Source organism: Choloepus didactylus, chromosome 23 (genome assembly GCF_015220235.1).
Source record: "Choloepus didactylus isolate mChoDid1 chromosome 23, mChoDid1.pri, whole genome shotgun sequence".
Taxonomy (NCBI): Eukaryota; Metazoa; Chordata; class Mammalia; order Pilosa; family Megalonychidae; genus Choloepus; species Choloepus didactylus.
The window spans coordinates 11,866,438-11,879,647 of record NC_051329.1 but is presented as its reverse complement, the minus strand read 5'-3'; the positions used below and the strand labels follow the sequence as shown (position 1 = coordinate 11,879,647).

At 41.5% G+C, this 13,210-nt stretch overlaps 1 protein-coding gene across 5 annotated transcripts in view; it reads left to right on the top strand.

Moving 5' to 3' along the window:
• HECTD4 (HECT domain E3 ubiquitin protein ligase 4) overlaps nt 1-13,210 on the top strand; it is a 220,630-nt gene that overhangs the window by 162,210 nt on the left and 45,210 nt on the right. For all 5 annotated transcript variants that reach the window (XM_037816632.1, XM_037816631.1, XM_037816630.1 and 2 more), the window contains 10 exons: nt 199-360; nt 481-629; nt 961-1,040; nt 3,046-3,209; nt 5,053-5,290; nt 6,094-6,230; nt 6,700-6,826; nt 8,892-9,029; nt 10,670-10,806; nt 12,675-12,835. In XM_037816632.1, the coding sequence (XP_037672560.1) occupies nt 199-360; nt 481-629; nt 961-1,040; nt 3,046-3,209; nt 5,053-5,290; nt 6,094-6,230; nt 6,700-6,826; nt 8,892-9,029; nt 10,670-10,806; nt 12,675-12,835 (1,493 nt within the window). The remainder of the gene's footprint in view (nt 1-198; nt 361-480; nt 630-960; nt 1,041-3,045; nt 3,210-5,052; nt 5,291-6,093; nt 6,231-6,699; nt 6,827-8,891; nt 9,030-10,669; nt 10,807-12,674; nt 12,836-13,210) is intronic.

Genomic DNA, 13,210 nt, shown 5'->3' with positions numbered 1-13,210 from the left:
ACAGTGATCTGATTGATGTCCTCAGAGCTAAATCTTGACCTGCATCTTTCAATTTTTTTTCTTTAGAATAAAAAGGTGAAATTGGTGGCTCATGCCTGAATTACAATACCATCAGATAAAAATTATTTTTCTTCTTTGAGAGGCTAAAGGGATTTGTGTCTGCAGTTCTACTGAACAAGGGTTTTTCTCCTAATGTAGCCCAAGGAGATTACTTGGAGCCCCTCGCGCGTGTTCCCACCTGTCCGAGCCTGCATGTTCTCATCTCACCTTACTTCAGTCACCTTCCTGGCTGACCCCAGCGCTGGGGGAGGCCTGCCCCGGGGCACGTTTATCTATGCCACCTCACCACTGCCAGTTCAGGTGAGAAATCACAGGAGACACTGCCCCTTGCCTTCTTCCTTCAAATTTGAAAAAAAAGAGCCAGTTCCAGGGCCCACACTGAGCCCTCTGATTGTGTGCTCACTTACGATGTTTCTTCAGGCCCCATCTTTTTACTGGGAAATTGAAATTGTTTCCTATGGAGATACTGATGACGACACTGGACCAATAGTTTCCTTTGGCTTTGCTACAGAAGCAGAAAAACGAGATGGGGCTTGGACTAATCCAGTGGGCACTTGTCTTTTCCATAAGTAAGTGGCTGTAATACCATAAGTGGCTGTTTGTCTTTGTTTCCCCAATGCTTTTGAACCCAGATCTCTTTGTTCTGTGAATATAGTTTGGGAAATATTGACTTGGGTATTTTAGTATTAAAGTAATATGATGATAATCTCTGCCCCAAAACATGTGTAACCTACCACTTGGCAATATATTAGTGTTTAGGGAAAGAGGATAGCTTTTATGATTTCTTCTAATTATTCATACACTACTGAACACATACCACCACCCAACCCCCAAACACTCCTTGACTGCCTCTGTGTTGATTGATTGTCTTTGACTTCCCTTCTTTTGATTTTTTCTTAGCAATGGCCGAGCCGTGCACTACAATGGCTCCAGTTTATTGCAGTGGAAGAGTGTTCGCTTGGATGTAACTCTCTCTCCTGGTAAGTGCAGTAGGAGCTTTTTTTATCCTGTGTATTTCTGTTGTTCCAGGTTTGGCTCTAAATAAATTAAAAATTAAAATTAAATAAAGTTAGCAATTTGAAAGTGGCAATTTGTCTTTTAGTGAAAACCAAATACTTGTTGATACTGTTGCCTAGTTTAAATCAAACCCCTCATTCTGTGAGGCCACTACCATTTAGAGTCTCCATTTGATAACTTAGGAGTCACATTTGCCTTGTTCATCCATCTTTAGAAAATTCTTAGGTTTTGTTTCTCTCTAAAGTTTGATCTTTCATCAGCTATTCATTGGCGAACAGATAAATAGCTTCAAATAAAGAGAACTCTACCGCTAGCCATGAGATGCTTGGGAAGTGCATTAGTGGTAGATACATGCTGTGCTTTGCTCTCAGTGTCCTGAACATTTGGTATAACTTTGATAAATATTCTGTGCAGATACTTCAGTCACATAGACAAGTGATCAGTAAAACAACAACAACAAAACACCTCTATTCCCTCCTTTTTCCCTAGCCTCCATGTAAATAACTTAATCAATATAGTATAGTCGATGAATTGGAATCAGTTCCACCTGCTCTGGCAATAGCAAAATAGAAGCACTGTCTTCTTGACATTAGAAGTAGCCAAACATGTTGGCTAATTATTTTCAGACAGTACTTATTCGCATCATCTCTGATAAAAATTGTATTGTCAGATGTGATAGATGGGATAATTTTGTTGTTGCTTATCTTTGAGGAAGCTGCTTATTGCAGTTTTCTAGAGAGCATAGAGTTTTCAGTTATGGTTGAGTTATGTCTTTGAATAATTTCAGAGCAAAGTTGTTTTTCTCTTGCTTTATGGAGCAGAACTCTGATATCTCAGGGGAGAACATATTTAAAACATGTGCTGTAAGCCCAAAGGGGTGTGTGGGGAGGGCAGGGGAAGTGTAGTTGGGGTTTTTTGTTTGTTTGCTGCTGTTGTTTATTGCTTTGTTGTTGTTTTTTTGTTCTCTGAGAAAATTTTGGACCAGCCTCAGGCATATGTGCTCCACTCTTCTCAGAGAAGAAAAGGAGTCATGAACCCACTTTTCACAAAAAATCTCTACCTCTGTAGCAGCACTTGTGGTGTTCATTCATCAAGAGAGATATATTGTGTATCTCCTACATGCTAGGCAGTTTTCTAGGCCCTGGGGATGACATGTTGAAGTTTCCTTTCTGGTGGTATCTAAAGCATGCATCATTCGGTACTCAGAAACAGAGCCTTGGAACTGCCTGCACTTGCTGACGAGTTCAGTGACAGATTGCTTAGAAGGTCACATCTGGCAGCTTACTGAGGCAGCCAATGCGAGAGCTGCTGGGATGGATGTGCGCCTCCTGATTCCCTAAGTTCTGTCCCAGTAACCAGCCGCCGCCTCAGAAAGCAGCCTGGTTCCTACCATCTTAGCTTCCGGCAAAAATACTTAAATACTTGGAATTAAGGGAACAGAATGTGATATAATGGTGTGCCTTTACCTTTGAGGACTGAGTTTTAAAATCTGTTTTTGAAGACCGTTTCTAAATCTTTACAAACTTACGGAGAAGATGTTACCCTTTTACCTTAGGCCCTTTATATACATGATAAACATTATCTGTAAGTAACCCACATGTGTCAATAGAAAAACCTACACCCAATGTTTTGCCCTTTTTGTCTTGGCTGCCGAGAAAATAAAACCTGTTTAGGGTGTAATTACAGGAACCAGCTGAACTCAGATGCTAGGTATTTTCCTGCTTCTAAATAGTTTGACTTAATCTTTTTAAAATTCTTTATTTCTATTGCCTGACTTTATTGCCTTATCTATTTAAATACAGTAAGTTACTTCCTGTCTTTTTGAGATATGACTGAGAACATAAATAAATAAATAAAAAGATAGGCAGTGGAATGTGTCATTGTGACATCAGTTGCAACTGGGACATTTATTTAATAGTCAATGAAACAGGGAAAATGTGTCGTTTCCCTTCCTCTCTTCTGCCCTAGGTGACGTGGCAGGAATTGGCTGGGAGAGAACCGAGGGGACTCCGCCTCCTCCGGGGCAGCCAGCCAAGGGCCGCGTGTACTTCACATACTGCGGGCAGCGCCTCTCACCATACCTCGAAGATGTCTCTGGTGGGATGTGGCCTGTGGTTCACATTCAGAAGAAGGTAGGTTTTCTTGTTTGGAAAGGAAAACAAATTCTCCTGAGTAAGGTGTTCCTGTCAGGAATGGAAAACTTAAAGGCATCCAGCCTTGCCTGTGACACATCACGTGGCGGCAGTGACAGAGCCTGTGGGGGTGGATTCCACCTTTCTTTGCACTGAACCCACAGTCTTGGATTGGACGATAGTTATTCAAGGGACTTAAGTGCTTAACTGTTTTGACCTTGTTTTGGCCATGTTTCCTAAACAACAGCCCAAGGAATGCTGGTGTTTCTTGAAATGTCAGTAAAATGATTCTGTGGCTAAGTAAGTTTTGAAAGTGATCCAGGAGGTCACTCTCAGAAGCTTGGGGGAATCCCTTAGGAAAGATTCAGAAATTCAACTTTATTTAACCCATGTTGATGTTTAACAACTCCCAGACATATTTATTCTTGAAACTTTTTTTTTGTGAAGAGTACCTGTTAGCATATCCTATTCCATGGAACATGTTGGTAGCTCTGAAATTCCTATCTCCAGCCCAGACCTCTCCCTAAACTCCAGACTTACATGTCTAGCAGCCTAGGAAGCATCTTGAAATTGATGTTTTATCAGCATCTCAAGGTTAACATGTCTAAAACTGAGCTTAAGTCTGCCCCACACAAAATCTGCTTCTTCCCCTGCCTTCCTCATCTCAGAAAATGGCAACTCCATCCTTCCTGTTGCTAAGGCCAAAAACCTTGGAGTCTTCCTTGACTCCTCTTTTTCTCATGCTCCACATTCAATCTGTCAGAAAGTCTTGTTGGCTGTACCTGCAAAATGTATCCAGAATCTGACCACTTTTCCCATTCCACTATTAAAACCCTGGCCCAGCCACCATCATTTCTAGGGTGGCTTAATGCAATATTCTCCTAACTCCTCTCCCTGCCTCGTTTTTGCTCTTTTATATGTCTTCCCAACATGGCAGCCACAGTGATCGTTTAAAAATGTGAGTCCAATCATGCCACTTCTCCACTCTAGAGTACTCATTGGCTTCCATGTCATGCATTGTAAAATCCCGAAGTGCTTCTCATGGCCTGCAAGACCCTGTAGGATCTGGTCCTGGGTATCTTTTTTTATCACCCTATCTGTTTTATCACCCTATCTTTTATCTTTTATCACCCTATCTGTTGAGTGAATTAATTAAAGATGCTAGAAATTTAAAGGAGCATTTCTTAACCTGTTCCATTCCTTCATTTAACACATATTTACTGACTGTCTACCGTATATACCTAGCTAAGCCCTGGAGATATAACAATAAGCAAAACAGATATGGTCTCTGTCTTCGTGGATTTATGATCAGTTGGAAGAATTGGACATTAATTAGATAATCACACAAATACATCTTTTTATGTAAATAATCAAAACTGTAAAAAATGCTATGAATCATAAGACCTTATGGAAGCAAGTACCAAGCAAACCTGACCATGTCCCCATTACCCTGAAGAAGTGATGTTTGAACTGGTCTGGAATGTTAACTGGTCTTTATTAGGGAAAATGGAGGAAAACTGTTCCAGGTGGAACAACATGTGCAGTGGTCTCAGGTCAGAGAAAGCAGTGTTGGAAAGGAGAAACGTCCCTGTGTTTGGGTTGCAAAGAGCACAAGAGTGCAGGGTGAGTGGGGAGGTGGCAGGGCTGGCTTGTCCAGCACTCTTGGTGCCAGTGCATGCAGCTGCTCCAGCCCTGCTGCCTGGGCCACGTGCCGAACCATACCCAGAGCCATTCTTTTGATTTGACGTTTAGTGACGGTCACCTGAAGATTTTTAAAAAATTAATTAAAAAAATTTTTTAACAATGGACTCATTTCAAATCCTTTGTTTGATCTCCTTTCCAGAACACCAAAACTCGGGCTAACTTTGGGTCCCGCCCATTTGCCTACGCAGAAGGGCAGGCCCACCGCAATGCTGCTGACCTGTGTACCGACCTGGCAGAGGAGATCAGCGCTAACTTTGAGGCCCTGCCCTTTGCCATGGCTTCCGATAGTGACAACGATGCTGGCACCAGTATAGCTTCGGACCCGGGCACGCACGGGCCGCCATGCCGGATTGCTGCCGTCGCTACCGCTCAGCAACGTAAGAACCTCCTCCTAGGGCCCCACTGCTTCCTGCTGAGGGAGTGAACGCTGTTGATCCTGTACACCCCTTTCACTCTGGCATCCTCATTCAATCATGAGGCACACACTTCAGTGCCTATCAGCAAGAGAAACAGACCAGGGGAAGGAAATGGGGAGCTGGTAGAGTTGTCCTAGACTGGAAGATGCATCCCCATGTATAGGAGGCTGTCACTAATCAATGCCAGCAGAATATGGCCCTGCAGAATTGCAAGCCTGAAAGATTGTCCAGTGTTTATGATAGCTAAAAACCCAGAATTTTACGTGAAATCTAGTTTTTAAATGTTAACCATTTTTAAAGTTTTAAAACTGAGGTCACTCAAGTATAGCAAATTGTTAATTGTAGAATCTAGGTGGTGGGTATAGAGGTGTGCTCTATAAAACTTATCTGATTATTTGAAAATATCATAATCAAATCGGAAAAAGTAAGCTCACCAAACTCAAGATGTCTTCAGGTTTGTTAGACCTGTGTGATACTGGTTTGTAAACTGTTTTAAGAGTCTGTTTAATTTTTTCTCATGATGGAAAACTTTCCAAATTATATGAATACAAGGAATGAATTATTCCTATAAAAGCCGTTTTAAGATTCAGAGTAATTATAGATGATCATTTATTCCTTGACTCTGTGCTTTAAAAATCCTCAGAATACTAGGAATCCTTTCTGTTTTGTCATTTAAGAGAATCCAGTTTGTCCAAGGGTGACAAGTTAATGATTTTTCCGGTCTACTCTTGCTTAGAATTCACTGTTGTCATGTTTTGTTGCAGAATACGATAGTGACACTTCCTGTCATTATAAAGTAGAACTCAGCTATGAGAATTTCATCACCTCTGGCCCAGACCCTCACCCACCTCCCATTGCAGATGATGAAAGTGACGATGATGATGATGACGACATCCCGCAGGTAAGAGACTCACAGATGTGGATTACAGGACTCGGCAGCATTCACTTAGCTCCCTGGTGGCTAGAAATGACTTTGAGAGTGCGAGGTTGGAGTTGTCACACTATTCAATTATGTGATTGTCTTTGATTCTGGAGTGGAGTGTTTCTAAACCATGTATGAATAGCATCACTTCTTGGGCTCATTTGCTCAGTAGAGATCCCGGTGTCAGAGAAATGAAATGTTTTGATGGCAATTCTGCATTGAAGTTGAGAATCATGTGAAATTGCTTCTATTGCTTTAGAGGGAAACGAAGAACTGGCCTCAGTGTATCTGTCCCCTGCTCTGGCATCAGGGGGGTATGTCTAGTAAAGTGGTTGGCACATCTCATTTCTGTCACTGGCTCATGAGTGGGGAGATGTCAGAGCTGAGAGCTGTAAGTTAGGGGGGGCCTGAGGCCTGCCCTGTTCATGTGTTTGCCCTCTCCTTCCAGGAGGACCACTACGCCCTCCTGGTGAAAGCTTGGGAGACCAAAGTTTTTCCTACCATCCGAAGGCGCTTCCGCAATGAAGCAGAACGGAAATCGGGCCTGGACCAGATAAAGGGTGCTTTACAACTAGGTCTGGTGCTTTTTGTTTTCCTAAGGAGCTCACTTCGTGGACTGAGGAGATGTGTTTAGGATGAAAATCAGATGTAAATCAGGTGTCTTCTACCTGGACCTTTATTGAACTGCAACTGTAGTCTTTTGCTTTTGTTGCTAGGTTTTTATTTGTTTGTGAATTTAACTCAGTGTTTTGAGTTGATGGGCTGCTGGTTTGAAGCTGGGGTGATTATAATGGGAAGTTGTATGGCCTAGCAGCTAACATTTGGGTCTCTGACGTCAGACTGTCTGGGTTCAAATTACAGCTGTGCTATTTACCAGCTGTGTGACCTTAGCAAGTTACTTAACTTCTCTGGCTTTCCTCTTCTTTGAATTGGGATTAATGATGGTAACCACCTATGTGTTATATGAGAAATAAATGAGTTAATAAGGTAAAGTTCCTAAAACAGAGCCTGACACGTAAGGAGCATCTCTTCTTCATGTGACTATGATGGTGATGATGGTGAGATTTTTCTCCCGCTGGCCTCCTAGGATCTTCACGATTTGTCTGGTGAAGAATAATCCAAAGTTTGATCTCAAGCAACAGATTGCTAGTGAGTCTTAAATGCAGATAGCTTGTTTCTGTTTAAGGCTTTTCCTCATCTTGCAGAACACCTTCGTTTTGAGATGCAGAAATGCCTTCTCCCAGTAGATAGCTGCTGTTTCCAGTGGAACATTGGTTTGGGTTTTCTGTCATTATTGTGGCAGTCAGAGATGGTGTAACAGGTTTAGCTTTTGTCCCTGTGCCTACAGTCTTTCTCCTCTTTTAACTTTTGTCCTGACGGAGACAGGACCCAGGAAAAAGAAAAGCCACAAAAAGACCTTTATGTTTGGGCCAGTGTATGTGCTGAGACTGCAAATTCCAGTCATACATGTGTAATCTTTTTTCTCATATTGGTGCCAGAACTAAACAGCTTGTATATTTATATATCTGAGTCCTTCATGCAGTCCTGTCTCCAAAGCTAAGATGTGTAACAGTGGAATGTTTCGGTTTACACACCACCTGTGGGAATTGCCACACATCCTCCAATGGGTTGTGATTGCATCCTGCTGAACTCCTTATCAGAGCCCTGTTTCAGCTGCTGACCCAAATCCCAGGGCTGAGAATATTCTCCTTTCTCCCTCCCCTCCGCTCCCCTGCACACCCCTCCCATCCCCTCCCTCTTAAGAGTTTCAGGAGGGAGCAGTATCAGGAAGATCCCGAGGTGGGACTGCCCTTGGGTTGCTCAGGGGACAGCAATAAGGCGAAGCCAGCGTAGCCGAGGAGTGGGTGAGGGGAAGGGAGCCAGGAGAAGCATCTGCCTTGGTAAGGACTTTGGATTCTATTCGACTAAAGATGGAAGCCATTGTGTTGAGCAAAGGCGCAACATGACCTGATCAGCAGTAGTTCCTAGACATAATATGTGCCTCTCCTTCCATTCTCAATATCTGAAAGAAAATACCCTTTGTGTGTGTGTGTTTTCAGACTGCAGAATAGACCTTAACTTGTTTTCAGACAATTCTCACTTTTTCAGTGATTTTGAATTTACTTGCCATCCACCTTGAAGCAGTTCCTTTGTTTTCAAAGTTGGGGGTCTCTGTTTCTGTCACATTCACTCAGTTGCTGATTCACTCACTTATTGTTTCATGCATTTAACAGATGGCTCCCGGATGTTAGGTCCTATGGTAGGGAATTAGGAGTCTGCTGTGAACAAGAGAGAGATGGTCCCTTCTCCCACAGAGCTTACGCACTCTAGTGGGATTAATGCTGTTAGTATTTACCAACAGGGCTGCATTGAGTGTTCCTGGCATGTACCTTTGCACGCTTCTCCTTGTGTTTCTGTGAGAGAAATCTGAGAGATTCCTAGAAATAGAACACTGAGTCAGAGAGCATTTTAAACTTGATAAACACTGCATAATTACCTTCCCCAAAAGGTTACGTAGTCTCACAACCCATGTTTGAAAGATTCTGGTATCTTTCCATGGTAGATCTAAGTCAATGTCATGGTTGATGAGAAGACTGTGTACCCTTTGGAGAGTTACCCAGTGCTGTTGTCTTTTTTCAGGCATGGTGGACATAGCCAGGCAGACTGTTGAATTTCTGTACGAGGAGAATGGTGGCATCCCAAGAGACCTGTATCTTCCCACCATCGAAGACATTAAAGATGAAGCAAACAAGTTCACAATTGATAAAGTTCGAAAAGGTTTTGCTTTCCTCCTTCATCTATGAAATTTCCTATGATATGAGAAGTTGAGTTTTCCCGAGCATAGGTTTGAGCTAAGCAGTCGCTGACTCTCCTAGGGTGACTCTTCTTACTCTGGGATGACTTGGCCTGAGACAGGGTTTATTAGGGTTCCTTTCCGCATTCTTATCCAGGCTCTTCCATGTGAAGCCCTAAAGCTTCCTGATGGGGCAGAAAGTAGATGTTTGGCATCTGGGGGCCCCTCCTGCATTCCCCTAGCATGAGCGGGGGGCAGGGCAGATGTGTGAGGAGGGAAGTGAGGTGGGGCATGGTCCAAGGAGCCCAGATGGGCCTCTCAGGCTCAGTCCTGGCTACTGAGCTCATAAAACAGATCTGTGTGGTTTTATTGTGCTTTTTAGAATTTTATTAGAATGTGTGCATTCTTTTGAATAAAAATGTATTACACATTTTGGAAAATGAGGAAAATACAGAAAAGCACAAAAAAGAATTCAAAACCATTCAGTATTACATGTACCAGATGACTTCACAAAAATATCAGACTACCACATGCAGGAAACAGGAATATATATTAACTTTACCTTTTTTTTTTTTCTTTTTGGACATATAATTCATACACCATAAGATTCACCCTTTTAAAGTGTACAATTCAGTGAGTTTTAAAATTTCACTAAGTTGTGCAACCACCAAGCCATTACCACCATCTAACTCCAGGAAACTTTCGTCTCCCCAAAAGGAAGCCCTGGTCCCGTTAGCAGTCTCTCCCCATTCCTTCCTCCCCCAGCCCCTGGCACCCACTAATCTCCTTTCTGTCTCTATGGACTTGCCTGTTCTAGACATTTCATATAAATGGAACCATAGAATGTGTGGCCTTTTGTGACCAGCTGCTTTCACTTAACATGATGTCTTCAAGGTTCATCCATGTTATAGCATGGATCAGAACTTTGTTCCTTTTTTGGCTGAATAGTATTCTATTATATGGATATCCCGCATTTTGTTTATCCGTTCAGCTGCTGATAGACATTTGGGACTCTTATTAATATTGTTGCTATGAACAATCATGGACAAAGCTTTGGGTGGACGTATGATTTCATTTCTCTTGGATATACATGTAAGAGTGAATTTGCTGGGTCCTATGGTAAATCTATGTTTAACTTTTTAAAGAATCACCAGACTGTTTTCCAAAGCAGCTGCACTATTTTACATTCCCGCTAGCAATGTACAGGTTTTGAACTTTTCCTCATTCTCACCTATACTTGTTATTTTCTGTTTTTTAAATTATAGCCTTCCTAGTGGGTGTGAAGTGGTATCTCTTTATGGTTTTGACTTGCATTTCCCTGATGACTAATGAAGTTGAGCACCTTTTCAAGTGTATCTTTTTCATTTCTCTTTGGCAAAGTATTTATTCATATCCTTTGCCCATTTTTAAATTGGATTATTTGTCTTTTTATTGTTGAATTGTATAAAGTTGTTACAACATTTTGTTGTGTTACTTTCCAGACTGAGCTGTGTTGCATTTTGATTATAACTAAACTGAGGGTATTGTTAGATGCTGTAAGAGCCAACTTAGACCCTAAAATATAGAGTTCCAAGGTGATAGTAGTACTGACTCCTGAACAAGCTTTTCCCTCTACCCTGCTTAGGTCTCACAGTCGTAACCCGCTCTCCAGACAGCAATAACATCGCCAGCAGTACTGTCGGAACTGCTCTGCCAAAATTTGCCATCCGAGGGATGCTGAAAACTTTTGGGCTTCACGGAGTCGTCTTAGATGTTGATTCAGTGAGTGAACAACCTTCCAGATTAATAAGCCCTTTTATGTATACTGAGACTTGCATCCCCAGGCTCTAAGTACCTGAAAAGTGAGTACACAGATAGGTTACCCTGCAAGTTAGGGAGAAAGAAACCAAGCAAAAGTGTTGTCATGACAAATGACTCACCAAGATTTTCCCACAGACCAAGGTCAGGACCTGCGACGGATTATAAGCTCTGAAGTCTCAGGGCAGCCAACCATTTGAGACCAGGCCACCTCTAGCAGTATCCTCCAGCGGCCCCACATCGCATCTCCCCAAGTTCCGAGGGAAAGCTCTCCCCTTGTCCTTGATGAGTCAGTGATCTGTCATTGTCCTGATTGTTACACAGGCACAAATCAAAGAATAGTTTTGTGATTTGAATCACATCATCTCACTGATTCTGTCTGCCTGTTTCCCTCTCTGTAAAATGAGTATATTACACTAGATCAGTAGTTTTCTTCTCCATTTCGTAGAGCCCTCTCAGTGCTCAGCAAGGATTTGAGAAGGAAGAAGGAACAGGACGGAAGGCGAGAGGGGAAAGCGGTAGCTTTCTTTTTTTGGGGGGAAAAAAAGGGTTCTGTTTAAAAACCATGACTACATGACCATAAGGTTGCATGCACATCCTTGTCTTTCAGAAGAGTCCCACGTTTGAAGGAGAAAAAACAAAAAAACTAATGAAGTAATATATGGATCAGACCTAACCATCTTTGATGAAGAAGTATCTATCACTACTTAGATATAAGCTTTGGTATCTATCTAGAGATAGAGATACAGATAATGTTAGGTACCATAAATGTTTTGAAATTTAACTTTTAAAAACTTAAATCCTCAGCTAATTCCTTTTTGGTAGAACTTAATTTCTGTGATTAAATTTTTAGCAGGGCTATTGATTGATGGTTGACTGAGTGAACTTTCAAATAGAAAATCACATCAATGATAATGTTAATCTTCCACTGCCCTTTGATAACAAACTTCTGGCTCTTATAATCAGAAAATTTGTTAGTGGTGATACTCTTCAGCAATAGAAATGTGTAAAAGTAAAACCGAGAAAAGTAGGAATTTTGTTAAATAAGTCTACTATTTCTCAAGTAATTTGATTCCCTTTGTTTTAATAGTTCCTAAGAATTACATTAGTATTTGAATCCAGAATGCATATGCATGAGCTTACTTTTTATTTTCCTAGCAATGAAATAGAATTATCAGAAAGGTTTCCTGCTTTTAGAAAATTATTGATGTAAAAACAATGAACATAAATTTTACTTGGCAACAATGTGTGTTGAAGTATTACTGAAAGATAGCTCTATTGTCTTTAAATTCCTAACTCATGATTACATGGAAGGCCAATATCTTGTAACAATTAAAGTTTGCCATCTGGTGTGGAATTACTAAAACACACCATCAGTATGGCAGTATGGACCCAATGTCTTTGCACTTCTAGACTTCATCAGTGGCATGAAACTAGAATTTATTGATATAGTGTCTGCTTGTTTAGCCTATACTTTTCTTTTTCCATTTTGATTGATTTGAAGTGACTTTTTTTATAACTGGTCTTTTGATCTTTGTATTAAGTAATTAACTAACATTTATATTTAAGAATTTGTTAATTCTCAATGTTTATTATTTTGTGCTTTGCCCAGAAAAGTACATAGTATAGTTTAAATTTTTCTTGTAGCATGTGTTTTAAAAATGTTTTGTGAATTCCCTGACAACTCATTTACATTGTAATGGCCATGAAATAGCAGTTGGATGCAAATTTCAAGCATAAAATCTAAAAGGTGGATTTAAAACCTGTTTCTGAACTTAGAAACAAAAGTCAAAAGCTCAGGACAACAAAGACATTTTCTTTTACTATTGTAGGTGAATGAACTGGTACAGGTGGAAACGTACCTCCGAAGTGAAGGTGTGCTGGTTCGATACTGGTATCCCATTGACATGCTGGAAAGGCCCCCCGCAGGCTACCGCAGGACTGCCACCAATGGGCTGGTCACCCTGGACAACACCAACCTTCAGATTCACAGGTAGACTTGAGCCCTTCTGCCCCTGGGTCACAGCCATCCATCTGCTGTGTCTCACCACATGTACCATTTGCCCTTGACAAAAAGGCAGGATGTGTTTCCTTCGAAGCTAAGAGTTAGAGGGAGAGAAGGCAGTTAGTAAAGATAACAGTGAAATTGGAGGAGTAGGGAAGAAAAGTTGGGGAAGCTAGTATCATTTGACCCATGCCACATGCACTTTTCTGCCAGGACTGTGGAGACTGAGGGCGGCTGGAGATTTGAAGAGGGTGGAAAAGTTACAAGAGCAAGGCAAATCAGGAAGAGATTAATAAAAGGGATGGTGAGCGCAGCCAGCTCATTTCTGTTAGGCTAATCAGGTGTTCCTCAAGACCCCTTTGT